General features: G+C 55.6%; 1 protein-coding gene across 1 annotated transcript in view; it reads left to right on the forward strand.

Annotated features, from left to right (window-relative positions):
• SRF (serum response factor) overlaps nucleotides 1-26404 on the forward strand; it is a 39901-nt gene that overhangs the window by 10125 nt on the left and 3372 nt on the right. Inside the window, exons 3-7 of the mRNA XM_050951214.1 lie at nucleotides 6708-6969; nucleotides 7287-7466; nucleotides 10467-10586; nucleotides 24690-24881; nucleotides 25806-25882. Of these exons, the coding sequence (XP_050807171.1) occupies nucleotides 6708-6969; nucleotides 7287-7466; nucleotides 10467-10586; nucleotides 24690-24881; nucleotides 25806-25882 (831 nt within the window). The remainder of the gene's footprint in view (nucleotides 1-6707; nucleotides 6970-7286; nucleotides 7467-10466; nucleotides 10587-24689; nucleotides 24882-25805; nucleotides 25883-26404) is intronic.

The raw sequence follows: 26404 nt of genomic DNA on the forward strand, positions 1-26404 counted from the left end.
GAGCGAAGCAGGGAGTGGGCTCGGTTAGTGCAGCAGAGATCGGCAAGGCGGGCAGGGGCCGTGCCCCACAGTACTCGGGCTGGAGGGAGGATGCTGGGACTCCTAGCCGGGGGCCACTTAGGCAGCTCCAGGAGTCTCTGGCTTTCAGCTGACTGAGCAGTGAGGCTAGTCTCTTCAGCCTAATCACTCCCTCCTCGGGGTGCCTAGCTGCACTGAGGGATGGTGGGTCCCTGCTGCTTTCCCCCTTCACCTGCCCCCTTCGTGCTGCCTTTGCCTCTGGCAGTGGGCAGGCCCAGGAGAGGCCACTGGAGAGCAATCAAACTGAGCAAGGAGGGAAGGTTACCAAACTGGGCCTGTACTGAGCCTTGAGAAGAGGAGGCTGAGGGGGACCTGATAAATCTTGGAAGATGCCAAGGGCTTCTACTGAGAGGAGGGTGATCAGTTGTTCTCCTTGCCCACTGAAGGGAGGACAAGCAGTAACGGGCATCATCCGCCGCAGGGAGATTTAGGTGAGATGTGAGGAAACTTCCTGTCTGGGTGGTTAAGCTCTGGCCCAGGCTGCCCAGGGAGGCAGTGCAGTCCCCATCACTGGGGGTCTGTAAGACTAGAGTGGGCAAACCCCTGGCAGGCATGGTCTGGGGTTACTTGGCCCTGCCTCAGTGTTGTCTGTCAGGCCTCTCCCCCACCATAGGGAGCGTCCAGCCCAGTAGGGGCATGTGCCCGGGCATGTCTCCAAGCCCTGTGTGCTGGCTAGGACCACGCTTCTGTTTGTGGGGGGGAAGGGGAGTCTGGGTTTAATCCCTGCCTGCGTCCCTCGCCCCTCTCCCAGCCCCGCTGTGTGTACAGCACGTCCCAGTCGGTGCTGTGGGTTATGTTCTCCTTAGATCTCCTAAATTAAGTCTGATAGGGCCTGGCCAGCACTTGGCTGGGGAGCGGGGGGCGGGAAATCCTGCTTGTGCATCCTCTCTACTTGGCTGATCCCTGGGCTGGCCCATCTGAGGAGCCTGGAGCCAGGCCCCGACCATGCGCTGCAGCCTCGTGTGCCCCTGGCCGTTGTACGTGCTGCCAGCTGTTTGATGAGGTCTCTGCTGCGTGGGAGCTGACTGAGAGCAGCTCCTGAAAGGGGGCTGCCAGGCTGCTGCTGAGCACTGGGGTGTGTGGGGCTGCAGCAGAGGGAAGGTCTGGCATGGACAGCCCCGTCCCCGCCTGGAATGCCCAGCCTGAGGCAGCACCATGTGGTCAAGGAGCTCCTGTTCCTTGTGTCCCGCTGCCTGGCCTGGGGGTGGGCAGAGAGTGCCGGGCGCTGTAAATGAGTCCCTGGCCGCTCGGTAGCAGCTTCCAGGAACGGTGGCCAGGAGCCGCACTCTGTCCAGTGTTCTTGGCGCACCAGTACCGGAGCAAGGATTCCCATGGCGTTCAGGGGGCGGTGAGCAGGCCCAGGAGCCTGCCCAAGTCCTGCATGCAGCCTCAGCTCTGCTCCGGCTCCAACACGTCGCAGGCGGCTGTCCAGGAATTCCAGCCACAGGTTGGTTGGGAAGCATCCCCGGCTTAATGCCCCTGGCTGTTAGCAATGGGCGCCACGGCTCTGGCCAGCTCTCCACCCGGGCATGCTGCCTGTGCCCCGCCGCACCCCATGACCTGCAGCACGGCATGTGGCGTGGGCTGAACCATCTCCTGGGAGTCGGGGGTTGTTCTCTGGCTCCATAGCCAGCTGGTTCCTGGCCCTCCCCCTGCGACCCGTGCAGCGAACTCGCAGCAAGTGGGGCTATGAGTAGCCGGCTGTGTGGGGCAGGGTAGTGAGGGCGTGCGGCTGCAGCTCTTTGTGCACTGCAGGGTCGGACTTGCCGCCCCAGCAAACAGAGGGGCAGGCCAGGCTGCAGGCAGGCCAGGATGGCTCCCAGCCCCTCAAGGAGTGCTGCTTCTCTTGGCATCTCTCCTTTCCCAAGCGTAGTTTGTGGAGTGGGCCTGCAGGGGCGCGGCCTGGCGGGGGGAGCCCTGGTGCTGTCCATCATGGTGCCCCAGGAGGAGCATGAGATCCTTGCAGCAGAGGCAGGCAGCTGGTGACGGAGCTGGGGCTCAGCCTGGCCGGGGGATTGGCCCAGTGGGGCCTGCGCGGTGATGCTGCCGACGTTCCCAGTGCAATGCCTGCTTCTCACTGAGGTGGCTGGGGCCAGCTCGGTGCTGAGGTACACAGGCCCCCCGCAGCTGCCCCCCACCCCTGGCAGGGGGCTGCCCATGTACGCAGGTCCTGATGCAGCTCAGTGGCAGGAGATCTGGCTCAATCCAAACACGCCGGATGCCTGCGCCGCAGGGGAGGAGAGAGAGCTGGGAGCGGGAGGTGGCGTGAGCCTCCCTTCTCCTGTGTTCCACCACCCTGACGGAGCGGGTGGCTGCGGCCTAGGGCAGGGAGGCAGCCTCCTGTGAGCGCTGGGGCCTGGGTCAGCCTGCGGGATCCCTCAGAGCAGGTGGGGGCTGAGCCCTCTGCCCTAGGACGCTGGCCTGATCTTGGGCCACGCAGGGGCGAGCCAGCTGGTTCGTGTCTGTCCAGGCCAGGCTGCCAGTACCCCATAGTGTCTCTGGGCCTCCAGCCTCACCTGCTCAGTGGGCAGGACCCCCCCCACACACACATACACCCTGCCGCACAGTGTTAGAAGGGGAAATAGTAACAGTTGTGAGGTCCGATCATTCAGTGCTAGCTAGGGCTCTCCTCACCCATACCCTGGTGAGTGGGGGGCACATGGGCATGGGGGGGTGCTGAGCCTGCTGCCAGGAGGTGTGGGAGGTGACTCTCCTAGCTCGCTGCTCTACTGTCCCTGACCCGGTGCATATTTCCCCCGAACAGGGTGGGCACACTCCGGCTGGGAGGCTCACCCGCCATTGCTCCAGGCTCTGTGCCAGCAGCTGGCAGGGCTCCCCCAAGGGCCAGGCCGGGCCTGGCTTGGGAGAGCTGTAAGTTGGGCTAGGGAGGGCGAGGGGACAAGGCAGAGAAGAGGCTGTTTGCTGAGCCCCAGGGGCTGGGAGCTGATGGGTTCCAGGTTCTCTTCTGCTCTGGGGGGACGTCGGCTCCCTATGGTGGTGAGTTGGGCCTGGCCTGCCCCCCTTCCCCCTGCTGTGGCAGGCCAGGTGCCACTTGTGTGCTGACAAAGGGAACAGCTGCAGCGGGCGAGGGGCTGGAATGTGGCTGGGTAGCAGGTGTGGGGGAGAGGCCGGACGTCCTGGAAGTGGTATTGGTTTGGGGCTGGCCCCTCCCCAGCTTTGCACTTGTCTCGGGGCTCACGTCTCTCACCTGCAGCTCAGGGGGTGCACTCCTGAGGATGCAGTTGGCAGTGCAGCCTAGGCACAACGAAGTAAGTGCTGTCCCCGGAGCCCTGGCAGCTCAGAGCAGGGCCCTGCTGTCCGGGAGGGCGAGATGTTGCTCGTTCTGCGTGTGGCAGACGGTGGATCTCCGGCGCCCCTGCTCCGGGACACTTCCAGAGCACCCTGCTGGCAGGGGGCAGGCGGGCCGTGCCCAGCACACAGCTGTGTGAGCCACTTCGGAGCTGCACAGACACACTGGCCCCTTCCTCGGCGGGGCGGGATGGGGGTGCTCGCTTGCCAGGATGACCTGGGTCGAGCTCACTTAAACGTTTCCCTGCCATGCAGGGGCCCTGGTGCGCCTAGGTCCCTCCTGTTCTCTGCCTGGGGCACATGCTGCTCTACGCTCCTGGAGTCTGTTCCAGGAGCTGGGTTCTGAGCAGGTCAGGCTGCATGAGGAGCTGCTGCTTCTTTCTGGCCTGGGACTCCATGATTCTCCAGTGTGGCGGGGACCTCGGGGTGATCGCATGGGAGCGCCACTCCCTCAGAATGACATGAGTCCCGGCCTGTTGCTTATTCGTCCTCGGTTGCTTCAAACAGCCCCAGCTGGCTGCGTGGTTCCCCTGCCATGCGGGATGGCGACATGCAGCATGCGGCCAGTGGGCCAAGGCAGAGCAGCAAGCGTAGGACACGGGAGCTGATCTGCTCTGGGCCCCGAGGGCCTGTGCACCCATTGGGGTAGGTGGAGTGAGTGCAGCACATGCCCGCCCCAGGGCCTGCAGCGGGGGTGTAGGAGCCAGGGACACTCCCTGTGAAGGTGGCGGGAGGAGTGTGGGCTGGGAAGACTTTGGAGGTGGCGTCGGACGTCAATCTGTGTGCATAGGGTTGGAACGTTAGCAGCAGCCTTCTCTCAGCAAAGCGGGGAGCCTGCCCTGAAGGGCCCCTTGTGGCCCCCAGCTGCTCTTTGGAAATAAATTTCCTTGGCCCCTGGATTCCTCTGCCCAAGAGGGCTGGGAACCACTGACCTGAGCCCAGCTGGGGTCCCTGCAGGGATGGCTTTTGGAGGGAGGCTGCTTTGGCCTGGATCCCCCTCGCAGCCCCTGGAGTGGGCAGCAGGGGATTGTGGGAATGAGGCTGCCCAGACCAGCAGGCACAGCCCTGCCCCAGGGAGTTGGCAGGGGACAGCAATGGAGGAGGGACACCTGGGCTTGGCAGCCCCCAGGGGTCAAAATCCTCAGGCCAGCCCCTCCCCCTCCAATACCATGAGACTTCAGATACTAAACGCTGAGTGCTCTGTGTACACGCTCGTGGAGGGGTGGGGGCACTGGGTGTACTGCAACCCTCGGTTAATGGGGCGCAATGTTGGGACCCCTGGGCTAGAGCATCTGCCCCGCATTTGAACCCAGGGTAAAGATTTTCTGACCTGTGCTTGAGCTTAGGGCTCTCGTGTCCACACTGCCGTATCCCCTGCCCTGTCGACTCCTGCCCCCGGACAGCTTGACTGCCCCCCGGTCCCTGCCCGCGGGCGCTGGTGGGGGCACTCTGCGTGCTGAGCTGCTCTGGTGCTGTCACAGCAGTAGGACTCTGCTCTGAGGAACCCTGGGCTCTGCCCTGCTGGGCTGGGCACCCTGGCAGGACCATGCCAGGGGCTCCGTGCATGAGTCACCAGGGCTGTCCAGCTATTCAAATGAAACTTGGCAATTCTTAGTGTTTAGAAATGGAGGGGGAAGGGGGGGTTGGGCTGGTGGGTCTCGCCCCTCCGCCTCCCTTGGCCGTTGTTTTGAAGTTTAGTTTCAAAGAGAAAACGCCCCCACCCCCCCAGCTTGGCCGCCGCAGAGTGGTGACATGGGGGGATCCCCAGAAGGTGGTAGGGGAGTTTGGGGGCTGGCTCCCTCTCACTGCCCTGACCAAGAGCGGAGTGGGGACCAAGCAGCTGTCCTGCAGCGGGGGTTGGGGATTCTGAGCGGGCGGAGGGGTGGGGGCACTGTGGGAGTAGGCAGAGGGGAAGCCCCCCAGGTGGCATGAGTTGTGGGCAGTGCTGACAATGCGCCCCCGTGGGTACGATACCCAGGGTGCACGGCAGTGGGGACGCCCACCCGGTTGGCTCCTATTGAATTGCTGGCTGATCCCCCTGGAAGCATCAGCTGGGTGGCTGGGTCACCCTCTCTTGCCCTCCCAGTGAGGGGCTAGGGCCGGTGGCTTGCCCCTCCGCGTGGGGACAGGAGACTGCCGCTGAGATAATGGAAAGTGATTTGCCTGGCTCTGCTCCGTTATCACATGCTCGTTCTAATTCGGACTGCAGGGAATCTCAGTGGCGCGGCTAGCGGGGCTCTGCCACCCAGCCCTCCCTTCCCCTGGGGGAGACGGGCAGGGCGCTCTGGATTGGCTGGGCCTGTCCAAAATGGGCTGCCTTCCCTTTTTTAGACGTTAGGCAGGCTATGAATTCCTATTTCTTGGCAGAGCGACAGGCCGGCCGCAGCACGTGGGAGCTCTGGGCCCGCCAGTCTGCACTCGCGGTGCAGTGCTCTGAGCATGAGCTCCGTAACCCTCGGCAGCTGGGTGGTACTGTGATCCCCGGGGAGGCTAGTGCCCAGAGGACTGGCGCCCCAGGGCTCTGCGGCTGGCATGTGGCTCGTTGCTCCTCCTGACCCCTGCACATCGGGGGTTGTTCCAGAGCAACTTATGGCCCACGCTGGAGCTGTGTAGGGGCCACAGCAGACAGACAGGATCTCTTTCTGCCCAGTGCGGGTCCCTGTCAGATCTGGCTAATTTCTGTCTCCATCTTCGGTGCAGCTGATCTCAAGGCTCCTGTGTAGCAGTGGTTCCTTTGCCTCTTGCCTGGGGCTGATTCCCTGTCCATCCCGCGTACTGAGCGGTCACGCGTCTCTGGAACAAGAGTAGAACAGTTGGTGTTGCCTCTGAGTGTAGTTTGGCCGCAGGCCGGCTGCTAATTACTCAGCCATAGAACAAAGTTTGGTGTGTGGAGGGGAGAAGTCTGTGCATGCCACGGTGGGGTGTGCCCCGAGCAGTGGGGTGTGCCGTGGGGTGTACATGGGGGTGTGCCCGGAGCAGAGGGGAGTGCCTGGAGCCCCAGGATGTGCCCAGAGCAGTGGGGTGTTCCCAGAGCCCCAAGGCATGCCAGCATAGTGTGGATTTTTGCTCTGTGTGTTTCAGGGAGTTTGGTGCTCACACGGGCCTGGCCCCGGCTCCCAGCAGCTTCTGTTGCCTGCTAGCCTGTGTAGCCCCTCACCCAGGTGTTTGGCAGAGCCCTGAGGTCTGGCTGGGGATGGGGCATGGACGGGGCTCAGGACCCGGTTTGGTTTGGGGGGTTGGCAGAGCCCTGAAGTGGGGATGGGGCGCAGATGGGGCTCAGGACCTGGTTTGGCTCTCCCTCACCCGCCAGTCTCTCGTAGGACTCGCTGAAGCCTGCGTTCACAGTTACCAACTTGCCGGGGACGACGTCGGCCATCCAGACCGTGCCCACCACCTCCACGTCCATGCAGGTCAGCAGCGGCCCCTCTTACCCGATCACCAACTACCTAGCGCCTGTCTCTGCCAGCGTCAGCCCCAACACCGTCACCAGCGCCAACGGGACTGTGCTCAAAACCACGGGCACCAGCGCCGTGGCCTCCGGAGGGCTTATGCAGCTCCCCAGCGGCTTCACTCTCATGCCAGGTCAGTGTGTGCTCTCGAGGCCTGGCCCCAGGCCGATTGGTTGTTCGCTTCACCCACAGGGCTGCCTTGCCCGCAGCGGTGCTGGATGGGCCTGTTCTCTAGACGCTGTCCCTGCGGCCAGGCCTTTGCCCCGGGGGCAAGAGGGGATGGGCTCTCGCTGCCTCCCCTTCTGTGGCGGGGATTGCAGGGATCCAAGGTGGGCCGTGCGGCTGTGTCCAGGGCCGCCCCTAGGAGGAAGCTCAGCACAAGCTCCGGGGCTGGAGGAGGTAAAAAGAGCTGGTCATGATGAAGCCTTTCTTTCCCCCTCCTTTTGGCAGGTGCTTCGCTCCCTCCTGGGACCCCTACCATTCCTCTCGCCCAGTTACAGCCGCACTCACTGGCCCTCTCCAGCCAGCAGGGCCAGGCGGTCGCGGGCACAGCGGGACAGCTGCAGCAGGCACAGCAGACAGTCTTCCGTTTCCCCGCCACAGCCGGAGGGCAGATTGTCTCTCTGACAGGTCAGCGCTCGCTTCTCCTTGGCTTGCTCGTGGGAGGGGGGGCTGGGGCGCAGGGAGCACGGCCAATGCCAGGCTGAAGGGCACAGGAGGCTGGGCACAGGGTGCTCTGGAGGGCAGTGCTTGCCTGCTGGCTGGCAGGGGGCGGTATCCTAAACAGGCTCGGCGCATGCTGCAGGGACGCTGCCGTCAGTGCTGAACTGATCCATCCAGCTGGGCTCCCACTGCACTGCAAGGCCTCCCCAGGCTGGGGGCTGGGCACAGCCTTGTGCTCGTCAGCCTGATGCATGGGGCAGGCTGAGTTTGACTGTGCATAGGGGGCCCGGCAGTCAGTGTGGAAGGAGGGGTGTCTTGGCAGATTCCTGGCCACCCGAGCGTCTCTCCCCAGTTCTGGCGGTGGTGCTGTGTTGATTTCAGGGAGCCGGGAGCTGTGGCGGGGAAGCTGCTTGGCTCCCTGGGGTGACTGACTCTGTGTAAAAAGAAGCAGGACAGTAGCAGCTGCTCCACCAAAGGGGCATTACAGGAGGTGATCTGCTAATAGGGTGTCAGGCTTGAGGCAGTAGGGGGTCCCTGAAATCCCCTCTGCAGGTAACAGACACAGGGTCCAAAGTGGAGCAGGAATATACGGAGGGGTTACAGAGCAGCGAGTCCCCAGAGCACGCTGGACACGCTTGCAGGAGCTGAGCTGTCGACAAAGTCGGTATCATTTCAAATCAGCTGCTGAGAACCTACCAGGCAGGGTCAGAAGCAGCGCCCAAGGTGGGCGCTGAAGTTGATGAGTTCAAATGGGCGATAGGATGTACTTGTCACCAGCCAGGTGGATTCGCTGTTAGGCGTCGAGGTGGGACGTCCAGCTAAAAACCGTGCTCCAGTGCCCCCGTGTGTTCTGTGCCTGGGTGATGTCCTCGGGCCTGGGCTGTGTGTTTACAGGTGTCCTTTGAGCTGTTCTAGCACCTTGTGCTTTGAAACAGGGACATGAGAGTAGCCCTGGGGCTGGAGAGGTGCCTTTTGCTGCCCCTATGACTGTTCACCCAGATTCAGTGGAGGAGTTGTTCTCTGAAAATTCCCTTTGTACGTGCTCCGGACGGGTTTGTTAGAGGCTCCAAACATTGTCTGCTCTGACCATGCTCCAACCCCAGGCCACAAGCTGGGGGGGGCTTCCCCTGGAATTGCTTGGTCTCTCAGTGCCCCCCTCTGGTGCCCAGGCAGTCTGGAGAGGGAAGAGGAAGCAATTGCATTGTATTAACCAAAATGCAATTCAGGGAGGACAGGAAAAGAGCAGGAGAGGACATACTGTAGAAGGGGAGAGGGGGCTCGGGGCAGGAAACGTCTGTGCCCATGAGAGCACATATCCTTCCAGAGCCTGGTACTGAGCCTGGCATCCCCGAGTCCCAGCACTCCTCTGCTGTCAGCCTCACTGGCAAAGCGTGGCTCTCCCTGGCATAGAAGATGGCCTACTACTGCTTCAGTGATGGAGGTCTGTGCTGTGGCTCGAAAGGCTCTACCCTTGTAGATGACCAAGGCAGGGCTCAGCGTAATTCCTGTCTTTTCTGTTTGCTTTCTAAAAACACTGGAAGTTACATAAAACCCGCCGTGAAAAGAACGGGAGCAAAGCAAAATGGTGCGCTCCAGCCCTGTGGAGTGCAATACAGAAAAGCCTTCGTTACCTGGGCACGTGCTGTGTGGGGCCACGTGCCGAATGAGCCGGACACAAGGAGATTGTGAATCGACCTGGTCCACCCATTGCGCACGCACAAGGGCTGAGGTCAGGTTGCAAAGGCAGCTGGAGAGCTGGCACGTCCCAGCGTCTTGACTTGACAAGCTGAAAGGGTTGGGTGTGCAAGGGAGGATGTCTCCTCGTGATTCCAGGTAGAAGTCAGTCGCTAACTGGCAGGGTTCAGACCATCTGTAGCTGCCTGTTTTCGGTATCCTGCCCTCTCTCTGGACTAGCTGGTCCTGGGTTGTCAGAGACGGGAGCCTGGGCTGCTCTGAGCCAGCCTGGTGACTGCTGTGTTGTGTGTGTATTGTGCAAAAACCGCACACAGCTCCTTCGGGGCCCAGCAGGTTAGACTGGAGGCCTTGTGCTGTGTCACATGGCTGCTCCCAGGAACATTGGGCTTCTCCTTTTGGCATCCGGAGCAGCTATGGGGAGAACCAGTTTCGTAGCTGGGTCCCCCTCAGGGCCAGGGCTGCAGCAATCTTCCCCATTGGAGCACAGAGTGCCCGGAGGAGGCTGGCTAGGTGGGGCTGGCCTGTGGCTGTCACCTGGCGTAGGTCAGATGTGGCACTTGCATGTCACTCAGCTAGTGTGTCTGTGCTGGGCGGTGAGTTTCGGCTCCAGCTCAGCATGCCCGAGGCTGTAGCCCGTGGCAGGTGGTTCCCAGCCCCACCCCCAGTCCTTTCCTGATTGAGGCAGGGGCTGGAGTTGCTGCCATGGGGGCCTGGACCGGGAGTTAGTGGGTAGAGTCCTAGCTGTGAGGGGGGGCTTCCAAATCCAGCCGAGATGGGGTGTGTCAGGGGGCAGAGCATATTGCTGCTGGCTGGGCTCCCCCCTGAGCCCCTCTTTGTCTGGGGTAGGCGAGGGCTGTGTGCCAAGTGGGGAGGGCAGTGAGGGAGGCCCCCCACGTGCCCCCTCTGCGTGGCTGGCTCCAGGCAGTAACGCCTTGCAGGGGTTGCTGCTGTCAGTCTCCGGGGCTGCTGAGCCCAGCTGGGGAGCAGGTGGAAATCCAGTCGGGAGGTCGGCCTTTCCTCCAGCAGGCAGGCGGGTGCCTCAGGTGCATGCAGGGAGCAGCCGGGGGGCATGGGCAGGGGCGGGTCTCCTCCCCTCACCGTGTGAACGTGCCCCAGCCCACGGAGTGGGGCCTAAACGCTCTGCTCCCCTTTCATCCTGCCTGGAGGCGCAGGGGGTGCGTGTGTGACGCGGGGCCAACAGGTCCCTGCGTTGCCTTTGGGTGGCAGCGGCCGGGGGAGCGTGCGGTGAAGGGCTCTCCTCTCTCCTCCCAGGCGGCACCGTGACGCAGCAGGTTCCCGTGCAGGCCATCCAGGTACATCAGGCCCCACAGCAAACGTCTCCATCCAGCGACAGCAGCACTGACCTCGCCCAGACCTCTTCCAGTGGAACAGGTAACCTGCTCCTTGGCAGCTGGCTCGCTGTCCCTGGTCGCTAGGCCTGGCTGTGGTTCCCTGGCCGAGGAGGGCTGGTCTGCGCCCTGCTCAGAGGGCCAGGAAGTATGCCATAAAAAGTGGTGTAGCCAACACGAGGGAGTTCTTCATTGTTTTGTCCTAACACACAGAGGTGCTGATCACAGAACTGAAAATGAAAAGTCTCTTAAGTTCAAGTGATCGTCACTTAATCATATTTATAATGTGCAAGCGGAATAAAAGACCAGTAATATATATTCCGGGTGCTTTAAAAGAGCCAATTTCACACAGCTGTTTACAATCCACATCAGCTGGTAGGAAGAACTTTATCGGATCAATGTGAATGATCGTCGGGAATCATTTAAGAACACATTACTAGATGCCCCAAAAGTCTCAGCTCTTCGAGTGCTTGTTCATGTCCATTCCAGCCAGGTGTGTGCGCTGCGTGCACGACCGATGGAAGATTTTTCAGCTAGCAGCAACCGTAGGGTCGGCCTGGGCACCCCCTGGAGCTGTGCCTTCATGGTGCCCAATGTAGGGCCATGCTGAGCTGCCACCCCTTCAGTTCCTTCTACCGCCAGTGACGGCTAGCTGGGACTTCCCTCGCTGTTTAGCAGTGTCTCGTATTTTGTATATAGTTAGTCGTTTTTTGTTTTAAGTTAACAGTAATAGTAGTAGGCTGTTTTCATTGGGGGGGTCCTCGTCCCCCTGTTTTTCCCGCACTGCTGGGGCATGCCTTGGTCGCCAGAGTTCAAACTGGGTGAAGTCTGTGGAAAGTTGATGCCAAAAAGTGACCTGCGCACTCCTTGTTTGAAGTGCCTTGGCGAGGCACCAAAAGGACACGTGCCGCATTTGTAAAGGGTTTTGGCCGAGGACTCTTAAGGATCGTGAGCAGAGATTCAGGCTTATCCTCCCCTCTGCCCGCAGTCCAACCCCAGGTCAGTGGAGCCCGTACTGAGCGCTGCCTCTGTGCGCAGCACACCGGCACCGACAGAACGTGTGTTGGCTCCTAGAGAGGAGCCTAAGGACTCCTGGCACTGACACAGCACTGAACATAAGACTTCTGGTAGGCACCTGTCTGTATCCCCAGTGCCCCAGAAGAAAAAGAGGCAGGAGAGGAGGCTCTCCCCCTCCTAAGCCTAAGGAGACAGCAACAGGGAGACCTCAGCCCACCCAGTTTACTTTGGGCCTAGGGGCTCGTCAACTCCTGCCCTGCAAGGGGTCTAGTCGAGTTCGGCCCTGCTACCGGACTACGCCTCTCCGGACTGTCATGGCTGGGACATTCAACTCCCGTCCACTCCGGAGACTTGTGAGGCGGTGCAGGACCTTGTTCACCGATGGCTCCGCCTTCCCCAGGGAGGGATGAGGCACTGGTGTCAGCCAGGCTGCCTATTCCATCTTGGGGCAAGCCGGCAATGTTGTCATGCCACTCCCTGGCACCAGTGGCAGGGGAGAAACCACATCAGTCCCCAGAAGCCCGGCACCACTCTTTGGCCTGGTCTACAGTACGACTTTAGGCCGAATTTAGCAGCGTTACCTCGATTTAAGCCTGGACCCGTCCACACGATGAAGCCCTTTTTTTGACTTAAAGGGCTCTTTAAATCGATTTCTTTACTCCACCTCCGACGAGGGGATTAGCGCTGAATTCGGCTTTGCCGGGTCGAATTTGGGGTAGTGGCCTTCAGGAGCTTTCCCAGAGTGCTCTGTTGTGACCGCTCTGGACAGCGCTGTTAACTCGGATGCACTGACCAGGTAGACAGGAAAAGGCCCACGAACTTCTGAATTTCATTTCCTGTCTGGCCAGCGTGTTTGCAGAGCTCATGCAGAGCTCATCAGCATGGTGTGCACATTGCCTGGCCCGTACTTTGTGAGAAGTCTGACCATGTCCCTCTCGTCACCGCGCTTCCGGCGCCGCCTCGCCTGGTTTTGCGTGAAACAGTCATCTGCCGTTGCTCTGACGGAGGGAGGGGTGACTGATGACATGGCTTTCAGGAAATTAAAATCAACAAAAGGAGTGGCTTTGCATCAAGGAGAAACACAAACAACTGTCACACAGAATGACCCCCTCAAGCATTGAACTCAAAACCCTGGGTTTAGCAGGCCGTTGATTTCACAAAACAAATTGGGTCAATTTCTTGTTTTGATCCATCTATCTCTTACATCTTAGGCTGGCAGCAGACAATGCAGCATGACTGCTACCCATCCTCATCTCCTGGGTGCTCGGCAGAAGATGGGAATGACCTGGCTGAGTCACTCCCATGTCTGCCCAGGCACCCCGACTGACCTCACCGAGGTCGGCTAAAAGAGCACCCAGGAATACGACGACGATGGCTACCAATCATAGTGTGCCGTCTGCTGCCAAAAGGCAATGAGCTGCTGCTGTGTAGCAATGCAGTCCCACGCCTGCCAGCACCCAGAAGACGGACGGTGAGCTGAGCGGGCTCCATGGTTGCCGTGGTATGGCGTCTGCTCAGGTAACCCAGGAAAAAAGGCTCAAAACGATTGTCTGCTATTGCTTTCACGGAGGGAGGGAGGGAGGGAAAGAGGGGCCTGATGACATGTACCCAGAACCACCCGTGATGCTGTTTTTGCCCCATCAGGCATTGGGAGCTCAACCCAGAATCCCAGTGGGCAGTGGAGACTGTGTGAACTGTGGGATAGCTACCCACAGTGCAACGCTCCGGAAGTCGACGCTAGTCTTGGTACTGTGGACACACACCACCAACTTAGTGCTTTTAGAGCATTTTTTGTGGGACACACAGTCGACTGTATAAAAACGATTTCTAAAAAACAGACTTCTATCAATTCGACCTAATTTTGTAGTGTAGACATATCCTATGGCACCAGTCAGCATCACTTCTCCGTGGCCGTCTTTTTCGGAGTCCAAGGCGGAGTCCTGTTGTTCGGATAGGTCCAGCAGCAAGAGGTCTGAGGCTGGTTGTATTGCCTAGATCCCTTCGGCGCCGTGGCCACCTCAATGGCAATCACCAACTCAGTGGACCTTTTGAACTCCCTGGGCCTATCATCAGGCCCGGGGTCCAAGCCAGGCATCGAGATCCAGGTAGGCATCCATTGCCCCATGCAGCAGCTGGCACCGGCTCGATCTCTGGTGACGACTCCCACACTCCTGCCTGCCACTTTGAGCCCTGCACTCCCCTGGGCGCCGAGGGCAGTGACCAGGGCCATGGGCCAGTGTTTTCGTCCTCCCCAGATGGGCCTGTTGCAGGCATGTCATCGGCCCTGGCCTTGGAGGGCAGTAGTGTCCTTCAGCAGTAGTTGCACAGAGTGGCCCAGAACCTGGGGATCCAGGCAGAGGAGGTGGTAGAGAATACAGATCCCGTGGTGGACATCCTTGCCCCCTTTGGGCCCTCGCTGCCACTTATTAAAACTATTAAGTGAAACCACAATAGCTTTGTGGAAGACCCCAGCCTCCTTGCCCCCTACAGCAAGGTGGATGCTGCGAGCCACAGGGAGCACCAGGAGTTCCAGGGACCCTCCCCTAAAAACCAGGAGGCCAGAACGGTTGACTTATTTGGGAGGAAAGTCTACTCCACCGGTGGTTTGCGGCTCCAGATAGCAAACCAACAGGCCATCGTTAGCAGATACTCCTTTAACCCCTGTGGAGCGATGGCCAAGTTTGCCAAATTGCTGTGTCCGGACTCCTGTTCCGAATGTAAGGCCCTGGTGGAGGAAGGCAATCTCATTTCTAGGGCCTCCTTGCAGATGACTCTCGATGGCGCAGATGCAGCTGCCTGAACCATGGCTACGGGCATGGCCATGAGGAGGTCATTTGGACTACCTCTCAAAGTCCAACAGCCTATCCAGGACCTACCCTTTGAAGGTCAGGCGTTCTTTTCTGAAAAGACCAACAGAAGACTGCACAGTTTAAAAGACTCAAGGGATACCCTCAAGCCTCTGGGTATACACACCCCCGCCACACAACGCAGGTATTTCAGGATGCAACCTCCTCCACGGTTTTACTAGCAAAACCGACAGGACGGTTCCTGGAGGAGGAAAAGGTGTGGCGGGAAGAAGCCGTGCCCATCCTCAGGCCAGGGCTCTGGCCAGACCAAGCCTTCTGCAGGCCAGATGATGACGGACCAGATTGAGAACTGGATCTACCCCCACCTTCCCTTCTCGTCCTGGTTATCCCCTTTCTGCTGTGCATGGTCCTTTATCACTTCGGACCACTCAGCACTCTGCACTGTAGAGAGGGGATACGTCATCCAGCTCTGCGCCTGCCCTCCCTTCCACCCCTCTTTCCGGTCCCTCTTCAGGGACCCCTCTCACGAGCAGCTCCTTGCACAGGAGGTGCACTCGCTCCTCTCGCTGTGGGCAGTGGAAGAAATGCCTCAGGAGCAGAAGGGTGAGGGCTTCTATTCCCGATATTTCCTAATACCGAAAGCCAAGGGTGGGCTCAAGCCAGCCCATCCTGGACCTGCGAGAACGCAACAAGTTTGCGAAGAAACTCAAATTCCGCATGGTCTCTTCGGCCTCCATCGTCACTTCGCTGGGTCCAGGAGACTGGTACGCCGCCCTCGACTTGAAGGACGCTTACTGTCACACAGCGATAACTCCATCCCACAGCAGATACCTCAGGTTCGTGGTGAACACCACCCACTGCCGGTTCACAGTCTCCCGTTCAGCCTGTCAGTGGCACCTCACATGTTCACCAAGTGTCTGGCGGTCATGGCCATGTTCCTGTGCAGGCGGCAGGTACGGTGTTCCCTTTTCTCCATGACTGGCTGATCCTGGGCTCAGGGAGAGAGGCAAGTTGCCTTCATAAGAGTCTCTTTTGATGACGCTGGGACTGCTACTGAACGAGTGGAAATCAAAGCTGTTGCCAGTCCAGAGGATAGGGTTTGTAGGGGCGGTACTGGATACGACACACGCCGGGGCATTCCGTCCCGAAGCGAGATTTCTAGCCCTGGGTTACATTATCCCCTAGCCTCTGTTTGTCAGAGGATGGAGATGGATGGCAGGATAGAGACCACTGATAGGTTCACTCCCTCTGGGGCACCTGGCATTGGTCACTGTTGGCAGACAGGATACTGGGCTGGATGGACCTTTGGTCTGACCTGGTACGCCCGTTCTTATGTTCTTATTATTCGAGGTCTCAGACAATTCCCGCCCCACCACAGCACGGAACTGCATGTACCTATGTAGTACCGCATGCCAGGCTCAGACTTTAGCGTCTTCAGTCCTGGCTAGTGTCAGTGTATCGGCGAGTGTGGACAGGATTGTAACCCTGCCTCGCCCAGTACTCAACTCCCTGCTGTGGTGGCTGAACCCGCAGGTGGTAGGTGCAGGGTCCCCAGTCTGCAGCCATCCCTCTCCCTAGTGATGGACATGTCAGACTTGGGCTGGAGGGCACATTTGGGAGACCTCAGTGCACAAGGGCTCTGGTCTCAGGCGGATCTCGCTCTACACATCAAGGTCAGGGAGCGGTACACTTGGCATGCCAGATTTTCCGAACCTACCTAGCAGGGAGCTGTGTATCAGTCCTGACAGACAACACCATGGCAGCGTTTTATATCAACAAATGGAGGGGGTGGGTGCATGCTCCTCTCCCCTGTGCCAGAAACCCTCATGCTGTGGGACTTGTGTATCGAATGTTCTATACAGCTGCAAGCATCGTCCCTCCCTGGAGTACGGAACGAGCTGGTGGACCATCTCAGCAGGCCATGAGTGGTCCCTTCTCCCAGATGCAGTGAACTCAATCCACCATCAGTGGGGCTTTCCTCAGATAGACCTGTTCACCACACAACGTAACAGGAAGTGTCAGCAGTTCTGCCTCTTCCTGAGTCACAGCCCAGGCTCCCTCGCGGACATGTTCGGTCTCCCGCAGGAGGAGGAACAGTCTCCTATGCACGTTTCCGCCATGCCTCTCACAAGGTGCTTCTCAAGATTTGCAGGGACCGATCTCTGGTGATAGTGATAGCACCAGCCTGGCCCTGCCAGCACTGGTTCACATCACTCCTGAAAACATCCGTGGAAGCCCCAGTCATCCTGCCCCTCTTCCCGGACCTAATCACGCAAGATCGTGGCCGCCTCCAACATCCGAATCTCAAGTCTCTCCACCTCACAGCGTGGAAGTTCCATGACTGAACCCAGTGGAGTTGTCCTGCTCTGATCAAGTCAGACAAGTTTTTTTCCATGGCAGCAGGAAACCCTCCACGAGAACTACCTACTTTGCCAAATGAAAGAGATTTTCAATCTGGTTGGCGCAGCACCTTCTATCCCGAACGCTCACGTTGGTGCCACTTATACTGGACTATCTTCTCTACCTCGAGCAGCAGGGACTGTGCATGACATCAATAAGAGTTCACCTGGCTCCCGTCTCCGCCTTCCATCCAGGCACAGAGGGCTGCTCGATCTTTTCCAACCCGTTGGTCAGCCCTTTTCTTAAAGGGCTCGACAGATTGTACCCGCAGATCTGACAGCCTGTCCTAGCTTGGTACCTCAAACTGGTCCTATCCAGACTTATGGGGTTGCCATATGAGCCCTTGGCGACGTGCTCCCTGCTCTCGCTCTCTCTCATACAAGGTGGCATTCCTAGTAGCGATAACCTCAGCCAGGAGGTGTCTGAGCTCAGGGCCCTAACATGAGAGTCCCCCTACACTATGTTCCATCAGGGCAAAGTCCAGCTCAGGCCTCCCCCGGCTTTTCTCCCAAAGGTTGTCTCCCAGTTTCACATCAACCAGGACATCTTCCTCCTGTATTCTACCCTAAGCTGAACTGGAGTGGCAGGGAGCACTTCACTCACTGCCTGTCCCTAGGTCACCAGCCTTCTACATCGAGAGAACAAAATCATTCTGAAAGTCCGTCCAGTTATTCGTGGAGGGGGCGGACAGAATGAAAGGTCTGCCTGTGTCATCACAACATAGGTCTTTGTGGATCATCTCCTGCATTTGGGAGTGCTACAGCCTGGCAGGGGTGCCCACTCCTCCAATCACTGTGCACTTCACCAGGGCTCAGGTCTCCTCAGCAGCATTCCTGGCGCAGGTTCACACCCAGGAAAGCTGCAGGGCAGTGATGTGGTCCTCCATACACACTACACAGTTACCCAGCAGGCCAGAGACCATGCGGCCTTCGGACAAGCAGTGCTCCAGTCAGCAGACAACTCCGACCCCACCTTCTGGACTTAGGTTTGGGAATCACCTGATTGGAACTGACGTGAACAAGCACTTGAAGAAAAAGCGGTTACTCATCTTCTCGTAACTGTTCTTCGAGATGTGGTGTTCATGCCCATTCCAGTACCCACCCTCCTACCCCTCTATCAGTGTAGCCAGCAAGAAGGAACTGAAGGGGTGGCAGGTCGGCAGGGCCATGAAGGCGCAACTCCAGGGGGTGCCCAGGCCCACCCGCTGGATGCTGCTGGGGGAAAAGTCTTCCAGCTGTTGTGTACGTGGCAGGCACACACCTGATTGGAATGGACATGAACAACACGTCTCAAAGAACAACAGTTCTGAGAAGGCCAGTAACCATTTTTTCCCCAATCGGAGAAGACTCATAGACTCATAGGTCAGAAGGGACCAATCTGATCATCTAGTCTGACCTCCTGCACAAGGCAGGCCACAGAACCCCACCCATCCAATTTTATAACAACCCCTATCCCAGGACCGAGTTATTGAAATCCTCAAAAATGGTTTGAAGACCTCAAGCTGCAGGGAAACCACCAGCAAGCGACCCGTGCCCCACGCTGCAGGGGAAGGCGAAAAACCTCCAGGGCACCTGCCAATCCGCCCTGGAGGAAAATTCCTTCCCGACCCCAAATATGGCGATCAGCTAAACCCTGAGCATGTGGGCAAGAGTCACCAGCTAGCACCCAAGAAGGAATTCTCTGCAGCAACTCAGTACCCATCGCATGCAACATCTCCCCGCAGACCATTGAGCAGACCTATCTGGTGGTAATTCAAGATCAATTGCCCAAATTAACGATCCTATCATAACATCCCCTCCATATACTTATCAAGCTTTGTCTTAAAGCCAGGAAAGTCTTTTGCCCCCACTACTTCCCTCGGAAGGCTATTCCAGAACTTCACTCCCCTAATGGTCAGAAACCTTCGTCTAATTTCAAGTCTAAACTTCCTAATATCCAGTTTATACCCATTTGTCCTCGTGTCTACATTAGTACTAAACTTAAATAATTCCTCTCCCTCCCTAACGTTAACCCCCCTGATATATTTATATAGAGCGAGCATATCCCCCCGCAGCCTTCTTTTGGCCAGGCTAAACAAGCCAAGCTCTTTGAGTCTCCTTTCTTAAGGCAGTTTTTCCATTCCTCGGATCATCCTTGTAGCCCGTCTCTGAACCTGTTCCAGTTTGAATTCATCCTTCTTGAACATGGGACACCAGAACTGCACACAGTATTCCAGATGGGGTCTCACCAACGCCTTATATAATGGTACTAACACCTCCTTATCCTTGCAGGAAATACCCCGCCTGATGCATCCCAAAATCGCATTTGCTTTTTTAACAGCCGTATCACATTGGCGACTCATAGTCATCCTGCTGTCAACCAGTACCCCAAGGTCCTTCTCCTCCTCCGTCGCTTCCAACTGATGCGCCCCCAACATATATCCAAAATTCTTATTATTAATTCCTAAATGCATGACCTTGCACTTTTCACTGTTGTATTTCATCCTATTTCTATTACTCCAGTTTACAAGGTGGTTCAGATCTTCCTGAATAGTATCCCTGTCCTTCTCCGTGTTAGCAATACCCCCCAGCTTCGTGTCATCCGCAAACTTTAGTAGCACATTCCCGCTCTTTGTGCCAAGGTCAGTAATAAAAAGGTTAAATAAGATCGGTCCCAAAACCGATCCTTGAGGGACTCCACTGGTGACCTCCTTCCAGCCCGACAGTTCACCTTTCAATACGACCCTCTGGAGTCTCCCCTTTAACCAGTTCCTTATCCACCTTACAACTTTCATATTCACTCCCATCTTTTCCAATTTAACTAACAGCTCCCTGTGCGGAACCGTGTCGAACGCCTTACTGAAATCTAGGTAAATTATATCTACCGCATTTCCTTTATCTAAGTAATCCGTCACCTTCTCAAAGAAGGAGATCAGATTGGTTTGGCACGATCTACCTTTAGTAAATCCGTGTTGCAATTCGTCACAATTACCATTGACCTCTATGTCCTTAACTACTTTCTCCCTTAAAATTTTTTCCAAGACCTTACATACTACAGACGTCAAGCTAACAGGCCTATAATTACCCGGATCACTCTTATTCCCTTTCTTAAAAATAGGAACTACATTAGCAATCCTCCAGTCATACGGCACAACCCCCGAGTTTATCGATTGCTTAAAAATTCTCGCTAGCGGGCTCGCAATTTCACGCGCCAGTTCCTTTAATATCCTCGGATGGAGATTGTCCGGGCCCTCCGACTTCGTCCCATCGAGCTGTTCAAGTACGGCCTCTACCTCAGTTGCGGTAATATCCACTTCCATATCCACATTCCCGTTTATCATCCCTCCATCATCGCAAGGTTCCTCACTAGTCTTATTAAAAACTGAGGCAAAGTACTTGTTTAGATGTTGGGCCATGCCTAGGTTATCCTTAACCTCCATTCCATCCTCAGTGTATAGCGGCCCCACTTCTTCTTTCTTTGTTTTCTTCTTATTTATGTGGCTGTAGAACCTTTTACTATTGGTTTTGATTCCCTTTGCAAGTTCCAGTTCAATGTGGCTTTTAGCCTTCCTCACTTTATCCCTACATGTTCTGACCTCAGCAAGGTAGCTTTCCTTACTGATCCTGCCTTCCTTCCACTCCCTGTAAGCTTTCTGCTTCTGTCTAATCCCCTCTCTGAGTTGTTTGCTCATCCAGTTTGGCCTACAGCTCCTGCCCATGGTTTTTTTCCCCTTTCTCGGGATGCAGGCTTCCGACAGTCTCCGCAGCTGTGACTTAAAGTAATTCCAGGCCTCCTCCACATTTAAATCCACTAATTCCTCCATCCAATCCACTTCCCTAACTAATTTCCTTAACTCTTTAAAATTAGCCCTCGAGAAGTCAAAAACCCTAATCCCAGATCTACATTTGTTGATCCTTCCATCTAGTTTGAACTGAATCAGCTCATGATCACTCGAACCAAGGTTGTCCCCTACCACCATTTCTTCTACGAGGTCCTCACTGCTCACCAATACCAAATCTAAAATGGCATCCCCTCTGGTAGGTGCTTCAACTACTTGATGAAGAAATCCATCCGCTATCACATCCAGAAGAATCTGACCCCTATTATTCTTGCAAGAACTCGTCCTCCAGTCTATATCCGGGAAGTTGAAGTCCCCCATAATCACACATTTCCCCTTTGTGTTTACTTCATTAAAGACATTGAAGAAGTCTCTATCCATATCCCAATCCGATCCCGGCAGTCTGTAGCACACCCCAAGCACTATCTCAGGGGATGCTCTAGTTGCTTTTTTACCCAGTGTGATTTTTGCCCAGACAGACTCTGTCTTATCCATTCCATCGCTTCTTATTTCGCTACAGTTAATTTCATCATTGATGTACAAGGCTACTCCACCACCTTTGCCTTTCTTCCTGTCTTTTCTAAACAGCACATAGCCTTCAATACCCGTGCTCCAGTCATGAGTACTATTCCACCAGGTTTCGGTAATCCCTATAATATCCGGCTTCACTTCCTGCACTAGTAACTCCAGTTCCTCCATCTTGTTACCTAGGCTCCTCGCATTAGTGTACAGACCTTTTAATTTTCGGCGTTTGGCGTCAGTGACATTCTTTCCCCCGTCGTGCACAAACTTTCTACCACCAGCATCTCCCGTTACTCTGGTTTCTACTCCACTATTCCTCCTTGGATCAAATCTTGGGGTCGCAAGGGTATCCCAGCTCACTTTGTTTACTTCCCTCTCCAGGTTATATTCTGGCGTGGAGATCTCCCGAACATCTCCCAACCATCTCCCCCAACTTCCTAGTTTAAAGCCCTCTTGATGAGGTCGGCGAGCCTCCATCGTAGAATTCTATTTCCCTCCTTGCTGAGATGAAGTCCATCCTGAGCGAACAGTCGTCTATCCGTAAATGCTTCCCAGTGACCGTACATCCCAAAGCCCTCCTTATAACACCACTCCCTGAGCCATCTGTTGATCGCCATAATCTTGTCACTCCTTCGTCGCCCCGCTCTAGGAACCGGCAGAATCCCACTGAAGATCACCTGAGCCTCGATGTCTTTAAGCCTCTTCCCCAGTCTGGCGTAGTCCTCCTTGATACAGTCCAGCGAGTAACTAGCCGTGTCATTCGTTCCCACATGAAGGATAATCAATGGATTCTTTCCCGCTCCCGGGAGGGCTGGATTGGTTGAAAAACTGATCTGACTTAGATGGAAGTGAAGACAGCTGTTTAAAAAAAATTATATTGTGATAGGTTTGGTCAGAGAGATCCCCTTGGGACTGTCACCTGATGTGCTGACATTATCTCTGAGCCCACTCTCCCTGCCAGCTTGGGACTCCAGAACCCTGCCTTGTTGAGCCAGACATGCTAACCTGCTGCAACCTGACCCAGGGTCTAGGTCACACCTCCGAAGCGGCAGACTTTAAAAACAGCTCAGCAGGTTACCTCTCCAGCATCCAGACTTTCAGCTTCCAATGGGATCCAAACCCCAAATAAATCTGCTTTACTCTGTATAAAGCTTATACAGGTAAATTTATAAATTGTTCACCCTCTGTAACACTGATAGAGAGATATGCACAGTTGTTTGCTCCCCCAGGTATTAATCACTTACTCTGGGTTTATTAATAAACAAAAGTGATTGTATTAAGTATAAAAAATAGGATTTAAGTGGTTTCAAGTAATAGACAGAACAAAGTAAGTCACCAAGCAAAATAAAGCAAAAACACGCAATTGTAAGCCTAATACACTAAGAAACTGATTACAGGTAATATCTCACCCTCAGCGATGTTCCAATAAGCTTCTTTCACAGGCTAGACCCTTCCTAGTCTAGGCCCAATCCTTTCCCCTGGTCCAGTCCTTGTTAGTTCCAGCAGACATCTCAGGTGGGAAGCAGGAGTTTTCTCAGAACTGGCAGTCCCTTTTGTCCTGCTCTACCCTCTTTTATAGCTTTGGCACAAGGCGGGGATCTTTTGACTGTGTTTGTCCCCATCCCCACCTCATCAATGGAAAAGTACCAGATTTAAGATGGATTCAATTATCATGTGACATGGTCACATGTAAGACCCCCAGTCTCCATTCTTCCTGGGTTGGCCCACAAGTACACAGGAAGGCTTGCAGGTAAATAAACCATTTATAACCAATTGTCACTGGCAACGGGAGCCATCAAGATTCTAAACCACCATCAATGGTCCACATTTTGCATAATTACAGTAGGACCACAGAGTTGTACTTCATATTTCTAACTTTAGATACAAGAATGATACATGGATACAAGTAGGAGGAATGTATTCAGTACGTTATAACCTTTGTAATGAGACCTTTTTGCATAAAACATATTCCAGTTGTATCATATTTACACTCATGAGCATATTTCCATAAAATATATGGAGTGCAACATCACCAAATAATTTTATTCATATGAATAAGAAATGGAAGAAAGGGGAAGTTGATAGAAATGTATATACATCAGAAATTAAGAATTGTAGAAAATTGGTAAGGGAAGCAAAGGGACACGGAGAAATCTGTAGCAGATATAAGGACAATAAGAAGGAGTTTTTAAAATATATTAGGAACAAAAGGAATCCTGACAATGGTATTGGTCCGTTTAAATGATGGAAATGGTACAATTATCAAAAAATAACACAGAAAAACCAGAAGTTCTCAATAAATATTTGTTTGGTATTTGGGGAATAAACAGATGATATAGTCTCATCATATAGGGATTAAACACTTTCCACTTCACTAGTATCTCTGGAGATATTACATAGAAACTACTGAAGTCAAACATTTTGAAATCAGCAGGTCCCGATAACTTGCACTCAAGAATTTTAAAAGAGCTGGTAGAGAAGCTTGCTGGACAATTAATTTTAATTTCCAATAAGTCTTGGAGCCCTGGGAAATTTCCAGAAGACTGGAAGAAAGCTAACGTGCCAATTTTTAAAAAGATGAATGAGATGACCCAGATAATAGGCCTGCCAGCCTGACATCGATCCCAAGCAAGATAATGGAGTAGGGTGACCAGATGTCCTGATTTTATAGGGACAGTCCTGATTTTTGGGTCTTTTTCTTTTATAGGCTCCTATTACCCCACCCCTCTACCCCCATCCTGATTTTTCACATTTGCTGACTGGTCACCCTATAATGGAACCTCTGATATGGGACTTTTTTAATAAAGACCTAAAGGAGGGTAATGGAATTAATGCAAATCAGCATGGGTTATGGAAAGTAGATCTTGTCTAACTAACCAGATACATTTTATTTTTTTTTTTTGAGATTTCAAGTTTGTTTGCTAAAGGTAGCCATGTTGTCATAATATACATAGACTTGGTGTCACTTGGCATTTTGATTTAAAAAAACTAGAATGATATAAAATGAACATGTCATGTGGGCCATAGATTAAAAACTGGCTAACTGATAGGTCACAAAAATAACTGTAAACAGGGACTCATCAAGCGGGTCTCTTTCCAATGGGTCCCCTAGGGATTGGTTCTTGGCCTTAGGCTATTTAACATTTATTCCATGACCTGGAAGAAAACAAAATCACCCCTGATAGTCTGCAGATAACGCAGAACTTGGGGGAGAGGTAAATAATGAAGAGGAAGGTCACTGACTCAGAGTGATCTGGATTGCTTGGTAAGCTGGGTGCAAGCACACAGTGTTTTAATATGGCTAATTGTAAATGCATATCTCCGGGAATGAAGAATGCAGGCCACGCTTACAGGATAGGGGCCTCTATCCTGGGAAGCTGCAACTCTGAAAAGGATGTGGGGGTTGTGGTGGGTAATCAGCTGAACGTGAGTTCCCTGGGTGACAGTCTGCCCGGAGGGGCACTACAGGTGCAGTGTGGGGGGAGGGGCCCTGTGGGGACAGTGCGGGGGGGGCTGCAGGTCATGCTCTCCCTGGGGAGCCCCTCCCACGCTTCTGACTAGCACTCGCTCTGTTTCCTGCCAGTGACGCTGCCAGCGACGATCATGACTTCGTCTGTGCCAACCACAGTGGGAGGTCACATGATGTACCCCAGCCCTCACGCCGTGATGTATGCGCCCACCTCAGGCCTGGCGGACGGGGGGCTGACCGTCCTCAATGCCTTCTCCCAGGCGTCCTCGGCAATGCAGGTCTCCCACGGACAGGTCCAGGATCAGGGTAAGAGGGCTGCTTCCCGTGCTGCGCTCGAATGCCCTTGTGCATGTCCCGTCCCCCCAGTGCATCCAGCCCCCACCCACATAGCCGGCCCCCACCCCCATCTATCTCCGGATGATTCTCTCTGCCTGCTGGCAGCAGGGGGGTTGCCTTCTTCCCCAGCAGGGGGTGCTGGATGTGCCAAGAGCCATCTGTGACCCCAAGGCAATTGAGAAGGGTGGGTGAGAGCAGCCGTTTTGAAAGAGAACAGCTGTTGAGTGGAGCTGGGTGAAGATTTTTTCCCTCCACCTCTGCTGCAGGAGAAGCATTCAGGCAAGCAGAGCGCTGGCAAAAACTGATCCTCGGCCCTAAGAGACATTGTTAAAACTGACCCATTGCCCCAGACCTGCTCGCCAGGGACGGGAGGTGTGGGTGGGAACGTGGGGGCAGGAGCAGGATTTGGAGAGTATATGGGAGGCAGGGAGACTTGGGGGATGTGCGCAATGGGATAGGAGGGGCATTTTGAGGGTGAGGGGGGCTGAAGGAAGGGGGATTTGGGGAGCGCATTTTGGGGTGGGAAGGGAATTTGGAGAGGGTGCGCAGGTGACATGGAGAACAGGAAGGGATGGGGAATTTGGGGGTGTACATGGGAGGAGGTGAGAAACAGGAAGGGAAGAGAGTTTGGGGGCGCACAGGCGACTTGGGATGGACACTGGCTCCTTTGTGATGCCTTGGCGATGGTGAGCCGGCCTGCGCATTGTGGCTGCTTGGTCTGGTGTGGAGCGGGGTGACGCAGCCAGTGCGCGTGGCTGAACAGGCTCCCAAAGGCTCGATGGCTGGTGTTTCACGTGGCCCGGCCTGCCACGGCGTCCCGGGGCGTGTTTCACGTGGCCCGGCCTGCCACGGCGTCCCGGGATGGAGGATCTAAGTGCTGACTCTGTGTGGCAGGTGCTGTCCCCCAGGTGTTCCTGACGGCCCCATCGGGCACTGTTCAGATTCCGGTCTCAGCCGTCCAGCTTCACCAGGTAGGCACAGAGCAGTTCGGTGGGTACCTCGCCCACGCCTCCCACCCAGCCTCTTCCCCGCACCAGCCCTGCGGATGTGTGTCCCTCCCCCTGCTCGCAGGGATCCCCAGTGGTCACTGGTAACAGGGGATGTCCCAGCTGGAGGGAGGGCATGAGAGAAGGCACTGTGCCCATGGGACTGCTCTGAATGCAGTCAGCCTCTGCTCCGCAGCACCCCCAGCCCGTAGGGGAGACGGCAGCAGCCTAGGATCTGGTCCACAGATGAAACAGGACCAGAGCCTGGCTGCTTGGCAGCATGAGTAGGGGAGCTGCTCCTCCTTCCTGCTGTTAACAGCACACCCTTGGGCCAGGTTCCCCTCCCAGCCCTGAAGCATTGCTCTGTGGATGGGGAGGCCTGGCATTAGCCCCCCGAGCAATGGGTGGAGCTGGCAGGCTGGCTCTCCGGGTGGGCCTGTATCCCAGGGCCCTGGCTGCACCCTGGGGTGGCCCCGTGACGCTTCCCGGTGCTCTCTCCTCCCTTCT

The sequence above is a fragment of the Gopherus flavomarginatus genome, chromosome 4, assembly GCF_025201925.1.
Source record: "Gopherus flavomarginatus isolate rGopFla2 chromosome 4, rGopFla2.mat.asm, whole genome shotgun sequence".
Taxonomy (NCBI): domain Eukaryota; kingdom Metazoa; phylum Chordata; order Testudines; family Testudinidae; genus Gopherus; species Gopherus flavomarginatus.